Genomic DNA, 23,165 nt, shown 5'->3' with positions numbered 1-23,165 from the left:
CTAAATGACCCCTCCGCACTAAAAGATATTTTGAAACCTCTGAAACAAACCCTTGAAAATACTTTTTTATTTTTACATTTTGACAAAGGAAGCTTCATTCTTGCTTTGGGCAATACCTTGGCTCCGGAAGACTGGGTCGTTACTTAATAAACCAAATCTATTACTAGGATGCCACAGCTAAAATGTCACATTAAGTTGTTTTAAGGGAATATGGAATCAGTGTTTCGTCTTATGCAGCCATATCACAACAAAATGATCACAGCAAAATTGGGAAAAAGTAAAAGCTGAATTGAGGCATTAAGTAATAAATAAAAATAAAAATAAATAAAATGAGAGGGGCTCCTTGGGCCCTGCTGATCAAGTATAAGTGAAAAAAGTAGAAACAGGGTTCTCTACGCATCTTCCAGCAAAATGCAGCTGAATCAGGTGCTTCTCAGCTCAAGGACAAAAGGGACTGGAGCACACTGATTAATTCACAGCTTTTAATACAGACTAACATTTCACCAGGTGTACAAGTGTCATTGGATAATTGATTAAACAGGGTTTCAAATCTATTGGATAATGAATCCAAGGGTGGGAGTTGCCGTAGTCAGTAGCTAAGTGCCACACCCCTAACACCTTGTCAAGAATTTGTGAAGTCAGTCAGTCTTTTGGACTTTGAAGTTCAAACATTTGTTAAATAAGAAACATTCAATTAAACTGTTACATTCAAGCATTCAGTGTTACTGTTTCATTAGTGGTTATGTGAGCATGCGAAGGCCCCCCAACAAAACAGTCATATTCGATCATCCAATTATTCCGTTTAATAAGTGGTTTGTGATGGTGGTTTTGGTCAAGACACACCAGCCAAACATTTAGCCTTTTGCTTTGTTAATGTCTGAATATGGATATTTACAGTGTGCAAAGCAGAAAACACATGGAGAATATCTTTTATATTATATATTTTATGGTTACTGACCACAGTGTTCATTCATATGTTGAAGAAAATCCTCAGTTTACAAAGGAAAGATGGAACCAATTCAAACACTGCAAAGATTTTGACCTGTAATAGTCATACAAGACCTCGCATACAGAAAAAGAAAATGAGGACATGTGATTATCCTTCCTGTGTTATGATCACTAATCTATGAGCCCTATGTCCTAACCAAAGGTCTACAAGTGACTTTTTCACTGTACATCACAGAGATAATCTCCAGATGAAGACGTCTTAGCAGTAATTATGTTTAATCCACTCTTCAGTATGTGTGGATAATAACCCTGAAAGTTTTTACTGCTCATTAAATACTGACAGTCAAGATGTTATGACAAAGTACAGTGTGTGTGTGTGTGAGTGTGTGTATGTGCCTATATCACGTTTATCATAAGCACAACTAAAAATAATTTTAAAGGTATATATTATATATTTTGTCTGTATGTTTATGTATGTGTGTGACTCCATAGGTGTGTTTGTGTACGTGAATTAGTGTGTTTGCACATTCCTGGCCCTCCAAAACCATGAATAATAAGCTTTACTTTGACATGCCCTGAAGATGAACTTGAGAATCAGCATCGTTTGACTTCTTAGCTTTTGACATGGCTGCCAGTCAGCATCAGTGGTTGGATGAAACCAGAGCTGCTGCCCTCAGAGGATCTTCTCTCACCCTTTCTCTGTCTCCCTCCCTCCCTCTCCCTTCCTCTCTCGGCAGTTCTCCACTCCCTGCTCTGGCCAGGTAAATCTGTTTCAGATGACTTTGCAAAAGAGGCCCTCTGCAGAGATTAACACCAAAGGTGAAACTCCAAGCTCAAAGAAAATTAATCTATACCTTTTGCAAATTATTCAGTCGCATCTGATCTAGGATTGAAAAAGAAACACAGTTAAGCAAGATAAGCACATAACCTAAAATAGAATATTTATTTATACATGTTGGGTGGCATTCGATCTTAGTAACTCCGCATTTGTCTCACTAATCCACCCTAAATTTGGTATTTCTTGTGTTATCAATACATAAAGTACATTTTTGGAAATACTCTTATTTGCATTTTTTCTGAGTTAGATGAGGAGATCAATACCATATCATGTCTGTATGATAAATACGAAGCTACAGCTAGCTCTAGTTAGCTTAGCTTAGCATAAAGACTGAAAACAGCTATAATGCCTTTGTTCAAAGGCAACAACATTAACATGTTAAACACAACCAAAGTGTAAAAACACTTGTTTTATTAAACAAACAAGATAGAACATGTTAAACTGAGCTTTAGAGGTGCTGGTAGGCATATTTTGTTAGCTCTGGACAGAGCTGTTGGCCCCTGTCTCCAGTCTTTGTACTAAGCTAAGCTAACCGTCTGCTGGCTGTTGCTTCCTATTGTAACGTACAGACACAAGAGTGGTATCAGTCTTCTCATCTGACTCTTGGCAAGAAAGCAAGTGTATTTCTAAAAACATCAAACTATTCCTTCAATGGTAAAAAAAAAAAAACTATATCTGCGTATGTTTTCTTTCTTTGGACTGGTTGGTGATACTGTATGATGTATTTACTCAATCTGTTTTTTTCTGAGCATTTATGTTTGTTTGAGCATGCTTTATACACATGTACTGTATGCATATGTTTGCAGGAGTGCACACTGTACATGGGTGGGTGTGTCACTGACGCTGTTATGCAGTATTCCTGGTTACAGTATATCTTAATTATCCCCAAAACGTCTGACCTGTATACATCGAGCAGTTCTAGCAAACCAAACCCATAACAGATTAGTTTGGAATCTCTGTTTTCAGAGCTTTGATTTTATCCTGCCACAAATTGGCAAACGGGAGATGATAGCTGGCTGTTGCCAAGTTACAAAAGGTGAAAGGTTAAGGAATGCCTCTCCCTGTGATGGTGTTTTCAGAGAAGGCCAGTGAAAGTACCGCTCGCTCCTGGATACTTAGAACATGCTTGTCTTAGCAAGGCATCAAACAATGATGATTTGGCTCTGTCTCTATTTGACTCTCTCAGTCTGTGCCTTCTCTCTCATGCTCAAAGTTTTATCTCAGTGCTCTCTAAACTGTCTCTGCTTCTTCATCTCTTGTTTGTATGTGTCTTCACTTTCTTCTCTGTCAGTCTTTCTCTCTGTCCTCTTAACCTCCTCACATTTCACTAGTTCAGTTGCTGCTGTGTGCTTTAACAGATTGTTCTGTCTAAAATAATCTACTACTATGTGAGAGCCAACTAAATATTACTTGTCCAAGAAAATGCATGCGCAGACACACACACACACCGGCACACAGCAAGGTCAGTCATACTTGCTAATTCAAAGATGATCAGAGAGCTAAAGGAGACCTGACCAGGTCTGATGTTCTCACAGATATTCTTATAAAGGACGAGCTGACAAAAAACCTGAGACAACCACACCTATAACATCCAAGGTCCAAGGTCCCTGAACCAAAAATGACCAGAAAAATTTTTCCAAAAATTTCTCTGACCAGAAAATGACATTTAGTCCCTACTTGGTGTCAGGTATCGTCCCCATTTCACTGATCAAGTAGTTAAAGTGATCCCAAAGCTCATCTCTGTCTCCACACACACAACCTCTTTCTGCTTCTGTCACTCTCTTTCTCTATCCATCTCTCTTATCCACTCACACACACACACACACACACACACACACACACACACACACACACACACACACACACAGTCACAGAGATCCAAGGTCATTATGGAAAGCCACTGAGCCAAAGATGATCAGAGAATACAGGGCAACTTAACCCAAAAAACCCAAAGAGCATGATAAGTAGCCTTTTACATGGTCTGATATTATCATGTTCATGCCTCATTCATAACAGACAAACTGATCAAAAAACCTTGAGTTGTTCCAAAAGGTCATCTTCGGGTTCACTGTAGGTCAACCTAACCCATGAAAGCTGAGGGTCATGGGAAGCTGCAGTTCTTGGCTCAACTGGATAGGAACTTCACTGACAGGTTCTCTTGGAGGATGTTTGTAAAATGGCCGACCACTGATACCACAGCAAAGAGCAGCACTCGGTGACTGTGCCGTACATCCTGGGCCAAGGACATGGCGAGCACATCATGACCAATGATCTGAACCAGGGAGGAGGCACTGAGAAAGGAATGGAAGAGTGCGGCCTTTACTCTGGGTTTGGAGTAGGAGAGGATGTGTAGACGTGTGTGTGTGTGTTTGTGTGTGTGTGTGTGTGTGTGAGGGAGAGCAGAGAGAATGTGCCTGTGTTTTAGTGGGTTGAATTGGTTTGATTACATTTGGAGATAGCAATCAGCTCCATTCCACTTGCTGCTTTATTGTGTTTGATGTCCAATGAGCATCCAGACGGAGCAGCTCAACACGCACAGCCTGGTAATGTACACACAGACACGCACATGCGCACACATGGTGGAGAGGAATCTCAGACAGGGCACGTATTCTAAATGAGGTCTTATGTTTTCTCTCCGTAGTGCTAACACTTTGTATGTGACGCTAGCAGCACATGTGAAAAGAAAAATTAGCCATCTGCTAGCACCCTGTGACATTATATCATCTCATTTCTGTCCTTGCTTTATATTCTCCCTGCATGTTTTTCTATCTGTCTTAATACCTCTCATTTTTTTGGTGACAAGTGGTTTTCTTTGTAAGTAAACACATTTGGAAATGCTCTGTCACTGTGTGTGTGTGTGTGTGTGTGTGTGTGTGTGTGTGTGTGTGTGACTGTGGTGGGGAGGTACAGCTCACACACACACACACACACACACACACATGCGAATGTTTGACTCGATGCCGTGGAAACGGGCGATGTTTGGTCCTGATAGTTTCTCTCTCTCTTTAATTGTGGGGAAATGGGTTTCAGATGTTACTGCGCGACTGATCACTTTGGGCCCCGCTCGGCCCCGTCCTGTCCTCCCAAACCACATCAAGGAGCCGAGGGCTGATGTGGGACGATAGCAGCCCAGCGAGGGAGGCCCACTGTGGGGCTAAATGCTCCTCTGGGTGCCCTTGCAATAACAGGATCCACATTAGCAGTAACCATGTGATCTGTCTGCTAAGCTAGGCTGTGTTGCTGCCTAGTGCCTACAGTGTGATATGTGATGCTACTACACACAAAAAACAAATCAAACATGATTGGAGCTAATGATTTTCAGCTGTAGTTTGTAGCTTGTTTCAGATGTCATTTGTCTGATATGAATAACTTAATGCTAAAACTGATGCAAGTGTTGGGGGCTTCTCTGTTTGCTCGCCTGCTGCACAGGAGGAGTCAGAGGTCAGGGTCATCTACAGAGCTGTATATCCTGAGCTGGCAGGCAAAGGCCAAATACTTGACCACACAGGAGCTTTAAGCCCTGAGATTCTAGTGTCAATTTTACTATTTAAATGTTCACTTTTTCCTTCTCATGTTTATATTGCGGTCATAGCCAATTAAAAAAACAACTCATAAAGCTACATTAAAAACTTTATGAGTATAATCAAACTAACTCACATATTTTCAGCACCTGTTGAAGAGATGGTAGATCACTGTGGGTGTGACAAACCCACATTCCAGTAATAGAGCCTTTTGGTTGCTTTGGTTTGTTTTCCTTGGATGACTCCTTACCCCTGGGTGAGGACTCTGGTAATTCACATGGGAGAATGTAGGGGTTGATGTCATGTGTTCCAGCATTAAGAGAGGGTGAAGGAGAAAGACACAAAGACAGAGAAAGAGAAAGAGGGAAATTTGGGATGCAATGCTACCCTCTGCTGTTGGGTAATATCTGACTTCTGGACAGAGAAAAAGCTCTTTATGACTTACTTACCCCATATGAAAACTAGCACAATGCTTAGTGACAAACTATTATACTATACTACTACTATTGTGGTCCAAATCTAAATACATTTACTGAAGCACTGTACTTGCTTAGTATTTATTCTTTTATTCTTTATTCTTTCATTTCATTCACATTTCAGAGGGAAATATAAACTTTTTACTCCACTACATTTGCAGATTAAGATTTTCCATCAAAAAACATATCTTTAATTTATAAAGTACAATACATTTCTAAAAATTCCAGTGGTTCCCAAGCTTTATGGCTTGTGACTCATTTAATTATTTAATCGAAATCATCTGATGGAAACCCAAAGAGGTTAAAGCATCCAATATTTCATAAAAATAAATCAAACATTAAAATAATATAATAACAAAGCAGTTAAAACTAGCTCCACCTCAACCAGCTACAGCAGTAAAATGCTGCTTACTGTGGAGTACACATTGATAAATCAGTATTAACAATCTAAGACAACGTAAAATGTAATAATCATATTTTGCTTATAATACTTTTGTACTTTTACTTAAGAAGGATTTTAAATGTAGGACTTTTACTTGTAGTGGAGTATTTTTACATTGTGGTATTGCTACTTTTGCTTAAAGGTGGGGTATGCGATTCTGGAGAAATCCAATACCATGACAAATACCATGATATAGAGCGAGCAACAGCACAGCAAGTAATGTAACTAACATTAGCTAGCTTGTGGGTTAGCAAACTGTCCCTACAGTTGCTGCTGCAAAGCTAACAGCCAGAGAGGACGAGACGGTTTCTCAGAGCCAGCACAGCAGCTCCAGACAGCGATACTCACAACTCTCCTGCTACTGTAGCAAACATCACAACAACAGCATATCTTGGCAAACTAGAGAGTAAGCTGAATGTCCGTGGGCAAGGGATTTAATGTTACCTGACACACAAATCATGGCTGGAATAGTGTTCTCTGGCTCGGTCCAAGCCGCTTTGTTTGTTTCCCATTTACAGAACCAGGGCTGTGTACAAACACCAGAGTTTTCATTCATCAACAACAAGGATATTTTTTTCTGAAAGACTAAATAATCATTCATGTAAACGCATCATTGTGTCATCGTTACCCCTAACTGTCCCACCTGCGTTATCTAACCTCTTAAGCTGCCCACAAACAACTGATGGATCGTTCTTTGATTTGTCAGATTAGTCAGCAGAGAACCTGAAAAAAATATGGATTTTCTTTTTGGATTTCTCCTTTTATAATAAAAACTGGTATATCTTTAAGGATATGCTTTAGTTCAAAGCATTTTTCATGTTTGTCTTGGTTAACACTGCATTTCACTTTGATTGATGGCTTATAAGTGTCATTTTTGAGTAGAGATTTATGCTCTGTTTTTCCTGGGTCATTTCCAAGAGGATTTCTCCTGACCCATATTTTACCTCAAGTTATCTCTTTCTCTCTGTGAAGGACCAAAGTATGCATAAAACCTGGGAGAGCAGGTTAAGGTGGAAAAACAGGGGTTTTATTCACCCAAAGTATTTGCAAAAATCTAGGATGGGTAACAAAACCAAGCCAAAGTGATACAAAAAAAAACTGTACATAAACTTAACAGCACTGCTCTAGGGTCTAAACATAGCTCAACTAAACAGAACAGAATTTAGTTAAAACATAGTGAGCGCTCATCTGACCAAGAGACACTGTCTTCCTCTCCTACTGCAGGATTAGATATAGTGCTATAGTGCTACAATATATGCTGGCCAGTCCATAGTTTATTGCAGGGGAGAGAAGACGTTCCTAAGGGGTGGCGTGAATGGAGTGGTTTCTGAGAACACCCCTCTGGCTGTGGCCGAATGGCACAGTCCAATTATACAGCCCCATCTACTTAGGCTGGTGTGATGCAGCAGCTCAGTCTTTTGAGGCTGGCGTTGATCAGCCATAGGATGATACTTCTAAAGTGAACGTATTCCCTCAGCTAGGAGGTTTTTCCTTTCACATTCACAGGCACACATTATTTGTCTGTGTGTGAAGGGGTATCTCTTTGTGTTTTTGTGTTGATGTGATAGTGGGATGGAGAGAGGGGGAGTAGAGGGGGAGTTAGCCACCAGTTGATAAAAATGTATCAGCCAGCTGGCCAACAGCCGCAGGACTGTGGAGTTCTCCCTGATCTCTGGCTCAGAGAAAATACAACAGCCAGAGGCTAGAGGGGGAAAATGGTCTACTTGCATTGAATCTCACAGGGTAGTTGTATTTTGTTGCAGTTCAAATGGATATTACTATAAAGAGTGTTATCTCTGTATTTTATTTGACGGTTTGCAATGGAAGAGATAATGGTTTTCTAGTTTGCACCTGCAACTTTGCAAACAGAGATCATATTTCTCCAATAGCTTCTGTTTACTTCTCTGCACTGGCTCCCTGTAAAATCCAGAATAGAATTTATAATCCTTCTCCTCACCTACAAAGCTCTTAATGGTCAGGCACCATCATATCTTAAAGAGCTCATAGTACCTTATTACCCAACTAGAACACTGTGCTCCCAGGATGGAGGGTTACTTGTGGTTCCTAGAGTCTCCAAAAGTAGATTGGGAGCCAAAGCCTTCAGCTATCAAGCTCCTGTCCAGTGGAATCAGATCCCAGTTTGGGTTTGGGAGGCAGACACCATCTCCACATTTAAAAGTAGACTTAAGACTTTCCTCTTTAATAAAGCTTATAGTTAGGGCTGGCTCGGGTGAGTCCTGAACCATCCCTTAGTTATGCTGCAATAGGCCTAGACTGCCAGGAGACTTCCCATGATGCACCTCTTTCCTTTCTTCTCAACATCTTCTCTCTCCCGTAATTTTGTGCTTTCTCGTTTCTCTCCTCTCTCCTTCTGTCGCTTTCAGCAATTTTTTCTGCCTCCGGAGCTGCAGAGTCTGAATCTGTGGTTGTGGGCCACCTGCTGCCCCCATGTTCCTGCTCGACAACTGCTACTACAGTTATTGTTCTAGGCTCTGTTACTATTACTGACATTATTACTATAGCTGTCATTCCTATTAATTTATTATTAATGTTACCACAACCATTACATTATTACTATTTTAAAAATTCTAGGTGGTGCATTGTGCTTCCCTTTGTTGGGTCTCTGTAAATAATATCACAAAGAGTACGGTCTAGACCTGCTCTATAGGAAACGTGCAATGAGATAACTTCTGTTATGAATTTGTGCTATATAAATTGAATTGAGTTGAAACAGGTTACTTTTTGTGGTGAGCACTTAAAGAATGTTTGACATACAATAAAATCCAAGTCAATGAGATTTACTAAATTCACAGAAACTGGGACAGATCAGTGTTTCTGCCCCGTGGGCATCATAAGCCCACAGACAAAAACATAAAACATCTGTTACCCATATTTTGTGAACCTTCCAAGAGGAGCAATCCAAGGATACTCTAAGAAGGTCATCATCACTTCAATCTCTGTCCTCCTCCTGCTCTCTTTCAGTAGCTCCTATTGAGCATCAAAGCCTCAACACTCTGGTCCTATGGAGCAGGAATCTCCCTATTGTGAAAACAGCGCTCCAGTTCTTCCCAACTGTGAAACAGATTGGATTTGAACCTGCGTGTGAACCTTAGCATCTTTACTCTACCATTCAGCCAAAGCGAAATTAGGGTGTGGGCAGATAGAGGTTTATCTTGTTTTGGATCTAATTTACCTAAAGTACAAAGAAAGCACGGACGGAGACTGATCATCAGTTTTCAAGACAAGATGTGTGGTATCTATCTCAAAATGTTAATGTAATAGAATGGCTCTGCAGGACAGGTACACATGATTTGTTATACAGAGATATATTTTGCATGGATCATACAGGTCAGACTGGCTAATGCTGCATTCAAAGGCTCTCAGGATTGTGGGACAAAAGAGAATGCAGTCTCCTAGCAAAAGTTCAGTTAACAATCACCATTCAATGAATGAATTCATCTGTGGGGTCCCAACAATATATTTAAAGATTTCTAAATCAATCATGGGGCACCCTGCCAGAAATATTGGAATTTAAATGTATGTACTTCTGTATGTTTCTGATTACTGAGTAATTGCTTTGATCGCTGTGGATGAAATAAAGCCTTCTCTGAAGACAATAAAGATGTTACCACTTGTCACTGTTGTTATTTTCATATAAATCAAATAAAAATGATCTTTTGTGTCCTCCCCGTCTGTCTTCCAGACACAGAGGAGAGGATGAGAAGAGGGGTTTATTTTAGAAGAACAAAGAGAGGTTGGTAGGACTAGACAGCATGCCATCAAAGGCAGGGGTTGATGACAAGCAGAGAATGTATGTGTGTGCATGTGTGTCTGTCATGGTACTATCTACAGTACTCGGGAACTTTTATGAAGTGTGGGTTTTGTCTAGCGAGGACATGGCATTGAGGATCAACCCTGTCTATGAATGTATACACACATACACATTACACATACACAATACACAAACACACACACACACACACACACACACACACACACACAGCTCTGAGGCTTTTCCTGATAGAAAAACATTGCTTAACAGCCAGTCAAGGGCGCAGCCTGGTGGGTATGAAGGATAGTGCCACCAAATCTGTATCACAACATCTGCACTTCATGAACTCCAGGGCTAAAAAGAACATTTGCACAATGAATAGTTTTACATCAGTCTTCTTCCCCTTGAATTTCTATATCAAGTTTCTCAACCTTTTATGACAGCATTTGCATTAAATGCGTCTCCTTAACACTTTATCGAAAGTAAATGATGCTTACAATTATCCATAATTTTAGCCACTTTCCCCATCAATTCACCTTGAGAGTTTAGCATCTTCGGAAAATTTGGATCATTCCTAGAATTTAAAGTGCGGTGGGCTTGCACAATGCTTGGCCACAACATGGGTTTGTCAAACTGGAACCACTAGAGGATCCATCAGAGGTTAATATGCTATTAAAAAAATAACTCACTAATGAGAAGATCATGTCTGGATCTTAAGGGTACCAGAAAAAAATAAGCTGCAACTACATCATACTATTATGTGACGTTATTGTAACATGTATAAAGACATATTTGGAATTTGGACATTAATGAGTAATGATTAGCTGAGAATTCTATCTGATCATAACAGACCACATAGTCAGCTGGACACTGTACAGTAAATATTGATGTATTTTTAAATTATTCCCAGATGAGCACGTCTGTTTGATTTTGTGTGTGAATATGTTCCTTCCTCATCCTTATGCAATGATAATACATTTAGAGCAATATTTCTTTATACCGCTGAGTGTGTGTGTGTGTGTGTGTGCGCGCACGCGCGATGTGCATGAGTGAGAGATGGAGCCTATGTCTGTGTGTGTCCCCTGTGTCTTTTGGCTGCTCCAGATAAGAGCATCAAAGCATTTGAATGCTTATCGGCCCTTGTTCTAATTATAGCAGTGAGCCACAACAGTACAGGACACAACTGCAGGCTGGTTTTATGTGAGAGGAAAGACTTACATCCACCCGTAACTGTGTGTGTGTGTGTGTGTGTGTGTGTGTGTGTGAGAGAGAGAGAGATCATAGCCTTTGATCATCTGGCTGTGTTTGATTGAATTGGTACAGGGTTAAAGCCTTGTTTTGATCTTGCTGCTTTTGTCTTTTGTTACATAATTCAATAGGAAGCAGCAGGTGGGGTTGTTTAACACCAGATGCTGCTTTTGTGTTGTTACATGTTACATGTACCTGAACAGGGAGGCCACATTAGCTTTGTCAGCTCCTGCTTCAAAGCTGGTATCCAGAATTTTATTTATTTTTATTGACAAATTGTTAATATATCCAGCTGGTTGCTATTGTAAAACACAACAACAAACCTGAACATTTGGTCTGGTTGGAGCTGCTCACCATGCTATATCTTTGTTTTGATCAGCTTGTCGTGGTGTGTCGGGTTGCATTCGTCCTCGTTGACACAGACAATGAAAGTCTTTTCAAAGCAGAGCCAGTTCCCATCATGTTTGTGTTTTCTCAGAGCAAAGTCAAGCAGAATATGACAATTACAAAGATTATACATAAAGCCACTACCCTTTTCTAGGGATAGAAGGAGTTTTTAGATAATTACTGAAGTAGGAAAAGTAACATTAACACATTAAGTAACAAAAGTAATGCAGATTGATTATCCATCCATCCATTTTCTACCGCTTGGTCCCCGTTAGGGGGTCGCGGGTGACTGGAGCCTATCCCAGTGACTTCGGGCCTTAGGCAGGGCACACCCTGGACAGTGGCCAACTCGTCGCAGGGGCGAACACAGACACAGACAAGGACAGACAACCATTCACTCACACATTCATTCAATACGGGCAATTTAGAGTTATCAATTAACCTACACATGCATGTCTTTGGACGGTGGGAGGAAGCCGGAGAACCCGGAGAGAACCCACGGTAACACGGGGAGGACATGCAGACTCCACCCAGAGAGATTGTGTGATGTTGGTCCGGTCCGGGAATCGAACCCACGAACCCACGATCTCCTTATTGGGAGGCAGGAGCTGTAGCCGCTCTGCCACCGTGCACCCCTGCAGATTGATTATGAAGAATGTAATATTATTGTATATAGTATATAATTGGGTTATTATTACTGATACATTAATGTTTAGGCAGAATTCATGTTGGTGGAGGTGAAGCTAATTTTAACTACTTCATATAATGCCTAATCTGTAACAATGCATCATATTTTATAAGATCGCCATATGATTCATCTGTCAAATCTTTATCTGCAAAGTAACTTGCAACCATAGCTGATGAATGTAGAGAAGCTAAAAGTACAATAATTCCCTTTGAAATGCAGTGGAGGAGAAGCATAAAGTAGCAGAAAATAGGAGTTCTCGGTTACGAGTACAAATAATTAAAATTTGGACCAAAGTACAGTACTTAAGTAAATGTACTTTGCCATTGTGCTTTTTCCTTTCTATGACATTTTGATGGCATGGAGATGCAGCCATACAACTCAGCATTACAGGGGGGGAAGTAAACATACATAAACATGTCTTCTCAATCATGAGTGTATGTTAGTGTAAGCAGCTTGACAGAGCTGTACAGACTATTGCATACTTCTCAATGAGAGGATGACTCTTTATGATACATGAACTGCCCCATTCAGTGCTGTGAACAATCCTGCTTTGTCATCGATGGGAAAATATGTGAATATCTGGTAAGGGTGTGTGTGTGTGCATGTGTGTGTGCACCATTATCAGCAACTCCATGGCCATGCAGCTGCAGACGAGAGGAGAGGCAGCTCTTTTACAAGTCTGTGACATTCACAGTGACCCACCTGTTTGTGTGTATGAGTGTGTGTCTGTCTGTCTCTGTGTGCGTTTGTATGATCCCACCTGCCTCTCTCTCTCTCTCTCACTCTGCCCTCTCTAGATTGTATTTTGTCTCCACCTGCCTGTGTCAGCCATGCTAATCCCTCCCACCGGCTTTGACAGACACGCCTGCGATAAGACATGACACCCAATCCCTTTACTACCGTTTGATCTGCACAGCACGCACACACAGGCAGATTCCCTTCTGAAGGCTTTCAAAAGGCAGACCAAAACAGTCTGCATGTGCAGTGGTTTGGCTTTTTTTTAACGGGCTGTAAACATTCACTTTGGAGTCAATATTCAATCATAATATTTTATGTCATTTACAGTAAAAGGTTATTTGATTCATGTTGTAGGTATCATAGGTTTGGCCATGAAGACTGTTATTACTGAATCATTGTGGATAAATCAACACTTATGCTTCTTATGTAATAGGAATAGATATTTGTGTGTGTGTGCAAGCAAATACAAGGAGGGTTTTTTTGCAATTGTGAATATGTTAATGACTAAATAATACTAAAGTATTTTTTTCATGAAATGTTACCATAACCTTCTGTATATTTTCCATGTGTGTAACTGTGTTGCATATCACAACCATGTGTACAACAATAAAAGGCAAAGGATTTAAAGCATTGCAGTATCTATTCCCTGCTCACTGCTACTGTTCTGCTGGCAGACCCTGAGCTAGCTGATGGGAGAATTCTGTCACTAAAGCTAATATTAGTCAGAGGTCTCAGAAAGCTTCACTCCTCCTCTCTTCAGTCATTCTCCCTGATATCATCCCACAGCTTCACTAGAACTAATTAAATGTTAGGGTGACGTGACGAAGATGCCTGCTGACAGTAAATATCACCAGCACGCCCTTCATGACAAATATTTCCACTCACAGTTGTTGATTTGCAGTCAGTTGGGTGTGACTGCCCTCCAGTGGTCAACTTGTTACATGTCCACCCGAAATTTACAGATTGAGAGTGTTTTGTTTTAGATTGGTTGGCTGTTTGAGAAGACATAGCTCTGCTTCCACTACTGAAAAATCATAAAAGGCTAAATAACTTCAGAAATAGTCTAATTTATAGGATGTAATTTGACTGCAAGTATTGTATGTGTTCAAAATAAATAATAAATTGTTTTAATCAGGCTTTCAAACAAAAAAACACCTCTGAAAATCTTGAGGTACTTTTCAACTTCTTCAACTTTCTCAAACACTTAATTGTTATCCTCTTTACAAATGTGATATTTGGTTTATTTTCTGAAATTAAAATAAATAGATAAATAAACATAATATCTGCATTGAATATCTAACTCTGCTTGAAGATCCAAAATGGAAGCTTTAAAGTATGAAATTATTATTTTTTAAATCTATCAAGCTGGTATTTCTGATGAAGTAAATAACCTAAATAAACTGTATCTAATTACACCTTTTGAAACAATAGACAATGTGAATGAAAACAAGTGTTTTAGAAGATGCTTTTTTTAAAATAAGAAAGATCTCTTCAAAGTCAATTAGGAGCCACAACCTGCCATTAACATACTATGATGGCAAGTTCTAACAACTGTTCATTCAAACTTTGTGTTCCAACTTTGTGCAGCATGGTAATAAAATGCTTCATCATTATGTTTTGTGTAGCTCTGCTAAGTTAGCTGAGGTTTCATATTCTGAAAACAAGAGTCAAAGGCTGATGAGATGTATTCTGGATTCTGGATTTTGTGACACACTGAGAGAAAGTGCAGTCCTTTGAGAATGACTGCGTTATGGTCAGATCAGGTTAAAATACTTAAAAATGGAATATGAGTAAGGCAGAGGACAATGGAAATTGTTGCAGCTGCTACAGTTGCACTATAACACCACCAGGAGGCAAACTTACCACAGGAAATGCAGAGAGAGAAACTACTGAATGTTCTCCCTTTAAGTATCTTCTTGCATGATACAGACTATGCACACAGCAGCTGGAATTCTTGATGATGATTTGCTCTTTTCCCATTCAGCTCAGTCAGCAGTAGATTTCGAGGCAATATTATGGTGGCCGCCCAAGGGCAAACGCACTGCAACTGAAGAAAACATGCAAATAGACAAAACACAGGCAAATTTATGACAGATATTAACCTGGGAAACGCTATTTATGTGCACTTGGTCACTCCATCGTTCATAACAGGCCACAGTCCGTCTGTCATCACAGATGAACCTGGTTATTTTCTCTGATTAACAGTAGTTTTCCAACCAAAATGTTTTCAAATTTACCTTCATTTTCAGTTTCAACAATGCTTTACAAACTTTTTCTTTGAGTCTGCGTGCTCCTCAGAGGTAAGTGCCCGCTGCAGATCAAACTGCACAAAGTGGAGAAACAGTAGCCTACAAAACAAAATAACAGAAAGAGAAAGAATGGATGAAACTGACCACTTTGTGAGTCATAAACCTTTTTAGTGTCCTCTGGAAACAATTCCGTTGCGCATCTGTTGTCAAATTGATAAGATGTTTTTGCTTGTGTTTTGTCTATTTGCATATGTTTTCTTAAGCTGCAGTGCCTTTGCCCTTGTCGGCCACCATACAATATATCATAGATGTTGAATTTGATATTGCTGTTGTGCAATATGCAGAGGTCATACTAGATTAGACAAATTACATTTACATATTGTAGGTTGAAAAAGTATGGTGTAGCATGTTAGAGAGAAGATGAGACTAAGGGAAGTCTTGCATGATAGATTTAAAAATAAGCAGCTTATACACTTATACACTGGCTGACCAAAATGTCCTGAGATTTACTGTATAGAAAGTGAAGTGGTCCGTTTAATATTGGGGTAAAGTTCATGTAGTACAGAAATGACAAATTCATAGTTTTTGATGTGTTGACAGCGCTGGCTGTTCTGTCTGTCTGTTTAATTTACACATCAGATGTTCTCTTCATTGTATTTTTTGTATCTATCTGTATTTTTATTTACAACTACAGGAAGTATTTATGTAGGTACAGTAATGTAGACATCTTGCATTTATGTCTTGTATTTATTGTAGTAGATTGTTTGTTATTTATGTTTTTGGTAAATTGCATTTCCTTTCTTACAGATTTCTGTGAGTGCCCTTATTTCATGTACCCTTGTCACTGTGCTTGTTGGACCATTATGTCCAATGATACACTGCTGATTCTTGTAATGACCAATAGTGCCCCCAAATCCCCCAATTTTCTAAAGCTCACTTTACAGCCAGCTGGCAGAAACTCAACTCAACTGTGAACTGTGATTTTCAAGACATCATCTCACAACAGTGAGCTGGAAGGATATTTGGGGATTTAGGGTTTCTATTGGGTGCTATATGGTAAAAAAAAAAAAAAAAAACAATAATAATAACTTTGATCATAAACATACTCTAGATCTTTATCAAGCAGCTACCAATCAATGAGCAGAATGACTAAAGTTCCTCACAATCACTGTTTAACAAATAGGTTGTCTTTATTTAGCTTTATTTATCTTCTTCTAGCAACAAATTGCGTTATATGAACATACATTGTTTGTGTCTTTTGTCTTTTATCTTACATGACAATATTACATGGCCACTTTCATAAAGATTTAATGAAAGAAAATATTATATTTACATGTTTCAATGTTAGTTTAGTAACACTAATCAATATTTCTACATAAACCATGGATCAGATGTCTTTGTGTAGTGATGAACCCACAGAGAATTAACAATCAACTCTGCAGTTCCCCTCAGATCCATGGAGCTTTTTAGTCTATTTTGGATCATTGTTTTGGTTTTCTGGCCCACAAACGCCGCTCTCATCATACTTGTTTACAAAAACAGCAGGCAGCAAAAAGCTCTGATAAACCCATTGTACATTACCGTACCTGTCCAGCACCAAACAGCAGACCAACAAAGTTAGCAGCTAGCTGGTGAACATAGTGGAGCATTTAGCTGCTAAAAAGCCAGAAATTTCCTTCAGGAGCTGGTGGAGACCAAAACAGAACTAAAAGGAGAGTAAGTATTGGACTGGATTATTCAATTGGCCAGAAACACAACTCCAAATAAATGCTAATGTAGCTGAGTGTCTGCTGGATGTCAATGGAAATGGGCATTTCGCTATAACAATTTTAAAGGTGATAATGTGTTTACATTACATATTGTGTTTACAACTAAATCCACAGCCTCAGACGCTAAAAAAAGTGAATGCAGCTTTAAACTTCACATGCATTCATTTTATATTCAAAACATATACTGGATAAGGCACTTCATTACTTAGCTACCCATTTGAAACATGATATGATATATAATGAAATGTGTGTAAACGTGTCCAGAAACACAAATGTTTTAAAAAAGAATGAAAAAAACCCTCAAGCACAGCACCCATTCAACTTCCCATGGCTCTACCAAGTGTTCCCTTTCTCTCACCCCATCATAACCCAACTTTATGATTCTTAGACATCTTTTTCCCTTGGTAACTAAATAGTGATATATAGTAGAGCCAGAAAAGCTTGACGCTTCATGTCTAATACATTGAGATTATTCCTCTGCCACATCCTGTTGCATTTTGTTTGATTTGATGAAAGAGTTTCTTTTGATCACCATCTGATTTGTGATGTGTTGGATCAAACGTTGGCATGATCAAAAGAGTTTGTGTGAAATGGGTAGCACTTTTGGAACATTATTGTCTTTCATCTTAATTTGGTTCAAATGACCTTCCATACTTCAGTCTTTCATCTTGTCACAGTTGTTTTGGTTGACAGATTTAACAGGTGTATCAGACATCTTATAGATGATGACTATTGAGTTTGATCATCATTATGATTTACAAAAATGGTGTTGATGATGACTAGATTATGCTGAGGTTGTCTGTTGTGGTAACAATGATAATGATGATTCATGACAATGATGACAATAATGGGTGGAGGAAAAGTGGAGGAATGTGCAAATGATTTGATTTGTTTTTATATCGTGTTTTTATCAATAAATGCGTTGGACAGTTCACTGGATCCTTTCTGACCTTTTAACATGACTTTATAGATTAACTGCTGCAGGTTTTTATTGATACATTGCCTATATGTGCTGAACTGCACTGCACCCCTCAGGCATCAGTTCCTCACTATCCACTATGCAAACGGACAAGAGATCAGATACAAGTGGAGGATGTCAGGAATACAGTCAAACGCCACAAATACTCATAGGATTGGGGAAAAAAAAAAAAAAAAGCTATAAAACGCTACTGGATATCTCTCTTATGACTCTACATATACCTAAAAAATGAATCCCATACAAAACACTCAGGGTGGAACGTATTGAATAAATGGACCAACAGTCATGGGAAATCTCAAAATATGGAGCAATTGCACAGTAAATAGCTATATGGAAAATGTAGTTGGCATTTCAATAAGTAAGAAGAATGACATCAGATCACAGGTTTACTTCCCTATTTATCCCATAATCCTTTACAATTCAGCTGAAGGGCAAAGCCCATTCCGAAGACTGCATAGACTTTGAATGCTATTTGTATCTGTTTCCATTCTAAGCTGAATGAAAAGATCAGACAGCAGTCATGTAACTTAGTGGAGGGGTGCCAGTTCTGCTCAGAGTAAGTGGATCATCCATGGGGTTTCCTGAGACTTGCATGCACTGCTACAGTAGCTGGGTGTAGGATTAAAACTGTGGCCTACTACAAAGAATCGCTACTGCAGCAAGCCAGTAGTCATTTCATGGGAGATCAAAACACTTTGATATTATTTCAGTAACAGTAATAATAATAAAAGCTTTGCAAGCCAAGTCCTGGTCAGAAGGGACATTTAGGTGGACAGGCAATGAAATAACTTCATGCCTGACGTCTCACTGTCCTCCACCTGTTCAGTGATCATACAACAATACTTTTACATTTTAAAGTCCCAGAGAGGTCAAAGATTACAATCTGAGGAATGGACAACAAGTGAATGTATGTCAAGTAAAATAAGTGCAGGTGATGATTCTTCTTTTGAAACTAAGTGTGAAACGTAAAATGTCAGCAGTATGACTCTGTTTTGAACATACCTGTACCTGATAAACATTTCTTAACAGAGAGCAAACAAGCCAGTGTAGATACTCCGCAGTACATTAACCATTCAGTAACAAAAACAGAAGCATTAAGGATACCATCGTAATGACTGATGATGTGATGTAAATGTCAGTGAGTGATACATCATTCAGCAATGTTGATCAGTTTATGGGCCTATTTGCTGACTGCTGACAAAAAAAAAGGAAGATAGTCTGATTTATGGATAGCAGTGATTTTCCAAACTGTCCTGGTAGAGAAGAATAGCCCAGGAACATTGTGCTCGGTACTAGAACAGGCTATCAATGGCAACCTGCAAACAACACCCCTAGTGATTGGATCATTGATTGGCTTTCTCATTGGCTGCCTCGGCTGCCAGTCAGCTGATTCGTTTAAACCCGTGATTTACGCAGGGTGACTAATCTTCATTGAGGTTACAGCCATAGGATTGTGTCGCAGCGTCTCCCTGCTGAGGCGCTGACACACAGAGCATCAGCTGGAATACACGTTCACTCCGAACACCAGCTCCATCTTCTTCCCCTTTGCCGCCCAGCAGCGAACGCACGGAGCGACTAAACGTGTAAATGGAGTTTCAGTCGTTGTCGTGACTGCTCTTCACCGCCTCTCACCCTGCAGAAGACTGCGTTGAAGTTGCTGCAGCATCCATACCCGCGCGGCTCTCTCCTTCGCAGACATGGGAACCGTCCTCTCTATATCTCCGGCGACGAAGAAGGCATCTATTATGGACGCCGAGGTCGCAGGAGATGGACTCAAAAACGACAAGAGCCTCAAGCGGCACTCGATGTTCGTCTCTCTCTCCTGGAGGAAGCTGGTGTCCAGTTCGGCCAAGAAGAGTGTTAAGAAAGTGACCCCGAATCCGCTGCCCGCCCGTGAACTCCCGTCCAGTCAGGTGGCTCAGCTCAACAGCGAAAACATCAGGAAAACGCACCAAACCGAAGAGAAGAAGCCCAAAGCGCCGATCCCGGTCCCGGTGCCCACGGTCCCCACGCAAAACAAGGAGGCTGGCGCCCAGAACGGGAGGCTTTCCTCGACCCAGAAGCAACCCAACAGTCTGTCTGTGGTGTCACCGAGGCGGATAGTTATCCAGGCTTCAACCGGGGAGCTGCTTCGCTGTTTGGGGGACTTCATGTGCCGCAGGTGTTTTAAACTGAAAGATTTAAACAGCGGAGAGGTGATCCTCTGGTTCCGAAACATTGACCGGACTCTTTTGCTCCAGGGCTGGCAGGACCAAGGCTTTATCACGCCGGCTAACGTGGTGTTCGTGTACCTGCTGTGCGAAGACACGATAGCGGACAGCATCGACAGTCCGGCCGAGCTGCAGGGCACCTTCCAGACGTGCCTCTACCTCGCCTACTCCTACATGGGCAACGAGATCTCCTACCCACTCAAACCGTTCATGATCGAGTCGAACAAGGACGTTTTCTGGGAGACGTCCCTCCGGATCATCAACAGGCTGAGTGCCAAAATGCTGCAGCTGAATGCAGACCCGCACTTTTTCACCGAGGTCTTCCAAGACCTCAAAAACCAACGAGACACCTGCGAGTCAAACCTGGACCGCTGACATGGAAACAACCGAGACACTGGTCTGTGTTTTTTTTTTTTTTAAAGAAAAAAAAAAGAATGAATGTTCTGCAAAATCACATAACGGTGGTTTTGAATGTAAAGGCCAACATCGAAGGCTTCTCACGTCTGGGCTGAATATCTCTCTAGTGATGTAACACAACTTAAGTGTGGTGTTTAGGCTACAGTGTAGGAGATTTCATAAATGCATGCCAATGGTATATTGTCCTCTTTCGTCTTGTCCCTTGAGTGACGCGGGGACTGACTTCGTGGTACAAATCACATCCGAAGTGACACCCAAATCCCCCGTTTCGGTCACGATTAGCCTACTCTCTGTGTAAGCAAGTGGATGTCGCAGTGAGGTGAGGTTCCAGGCAGGACCACAATAGATCCGTGTTTGTGAGGAGGCGAAAGGCGGAGCTGTCCGAGGTGCTGACCTGTGCAGCCGTTTCTCCTCCGCTCCCTGCTATTTGTGTCACTTGGCCACAACAGGAGCCAAGAGCGGCTTAAGTGGACCAAAGTCAGCCCCGATACACCTAAAGCACATAAGCCTAAGTCTTGTAAGTGAAGGTATACAGTATATTGTGCTTTTTTAAATTCTCTACCAGCTGATAGTTAAGCTGTTAAACATGCAACAGATATCAGAAGCATGTTACTTTAAGGGGGGGAAACATATTACTTGGTATAAACCTTGACAAACCTTGACTGGATGCAGAAAAGGATCTGCTATATAAGGTTATCTTCACACCAGGTTGGAATATAGCTGTTTTCAGCTTCTATTGTGTGATTAAAACCACCAATTAATTCATATAAACCACCTCACTTTGAATGAAAATACTTTTTTTTTTTTTTTTTTCATACCAACGTGATGTTGTAGTGATGTACCTGTAAGTTGGCCATTAGTTCAAGTTGAACATGAGGATAGGGGGCAGAAATGTAAAATTAGTGAAGGGAGTATCTCCCCCCTGGAATGTGATAAAGCGCGCTAAATGGGCCCATAGATGGTCACACAGCCTGATTATCAGCCCAAGGCCTCTGTTGTGTGTTGCTTTCCAATACACTGCAGAGGTCAACATAACTAGAGACTGAATGGAATGTACAGTTTTTCCAAGAGATTTTTTTTAATGTGCCAACTATAAATACTCTTGGCCTGACACTTTATGGTTTACATGTACATATTCCATATTTTAACATTGCTCTTTTTTTTTTTTTTGAAGGTGGCTGTACATGATGTAGTTCAAGCATAACAAAAAAAAAAAAACAACCCAATAGAGCTTAATGGTCAAATGGTATTTTTGCCCTGTTCTGTAAATGTGCTGCGGGCCTCAGTTTGCTGGGTTCAACTCACTTTCAGTGCACTCAATTCAGGAAGGATGTCTCCTCATACTAAAATGTAAATATTGAATGTGAAGGTCTCATTATTAAGTGACAGAAGACTATCATTTGCACACATCATTGCAGTTTCTATAAGTTAAACGCGAATCTCTGAAACCAAGCTTATAGGGCAAACCTGACCGTTATTCTTCAGTATTATGCTCCTTCTAAGTGATCATTGTGATGTTGTGTTGTGAACCCATTGCTTGGAAAGTGGAATATAATGCTGCTATTTTGCACAGCTGTGAACAAACCTTTGATGTTTTGCACAGTGGTATAACATAATGGTCATGTACCAGTGTTTCCTTTCAGGCACTGGAGTGTTTGCCATTAAGTTTGCAGTTAATGTCACCAGGTCTCGCTCTAGGATGACCATCTGTGAATTAGATCTTTTGCACAGTTCATTTCTCCTATATGTCAGCTATGGAAAGTGATATTTATATGTGTGTGTTGTCTGTGGTGTTGCACCACAGTTGCATTCACTCTCTCTCTACATGTTAATAAAAGGTCAATACAGTAATTGTTTATGGTGACCATGATGAAATAAATCCAAATTTGTGTAGGATCTCATCTCTCTCTCGCATTGTTTTGTTCATTTAATACTTTGTGTTAATGTGTGTGTGTGTACGCGCACTACCATATATCTTTGTGTGTGAGCACACATGCTTGCGGCCCATGTTTTGTACAAGCCTTGTGGTTTGCTGAAGAAGTACTTAACTTGGACAGTCTCTTATCCACTCACACCACCCACTAATCCTTTGATTTGCAGTGAACTCTTGAGACATGGTTATGCAATAGAAATAAGTCCATGACGAATATGCTTACTTGGAGGATACCATAGGTTGCCATGAGACAGAAGCTCATGGGATTTCATCGGTTGCCATGAAACTAAAGCTCATCAGATAGAGGTATTCTCACATGGAAAAGTTTAGTGAGCCGAATTTTTAGGAAACGCGAAAGTCAAGTCAAAGTCAAGTCAAATTTATTTATAAGCACACTTAAAAGCAACAGAGAGAATGTGAGCCTACCCCTCCTGGTGTGTTCCATAATTTAGGAGCAGCGATAGCAAAGGCCCGATGTCCCCTGTGCTTCAATCTGGACCTTGGGACGACCAGAAGCATCTGGTCAGCAGACATCAGTGATCTCGAGGGA

General features: G+C 40.3%; 1 protein-coding gene across 1 annotated transcript; it reads left to right on the top strand.

The window, feature by feature from the left end:
- Window positions 1–16,498: 16,498 nt before the first annotated feature.
- cdk5r2b (cyclin-dependent kinase 5, regulatory subunit 2b (p39)) lies at window positions 16,499–22,583 on the top strand. Its single transcript, XM_044217778.1, has one exon. It carries the CDS (start codon window positions 19,753–19,755, stop codon window positions 20,638–20,640), a length of 888 nt encoding a protein of 295 aa, XP_044073713.1. The 5' UTR covers window positions 16,499–19,752; the 3' UTR covers window positions 20,641–22,583.
- Window positions 22,584–23,165: the final 582 nt, after the last annotated feature.

The sequence above is a fragment of the Siniperca chuatsi genome, linkage group LG12 (assembly GCF_020085105.1).
Source record: "Siniperca chuatsi isolate FFG_IHB_CAS linkage group LG12, ASM2008510v1, whole genome shotgun sequence".
Classification (NCBI taxonomy): Eukaryota; Metazoa; Chordata; class Actinopteri; order Centrarchiformes; family Sinipercidae; genus Siniperca; species Siniperca chuatsi.
Note: the sequence above shows the minus strand (reverse complement) of the source record. Positions and strands in the feature narration are given on the sequence as shown.

What these genes read in the sequence shown, in the direction of transcription:
- cdk5r2b (XM_044217778.1), top strand. Translation starts at nt 19,753, where the DNA reads ATGGGAACCGTCCTCTCTATATCTCCGGCGACGAAGAAGGCATCTATT.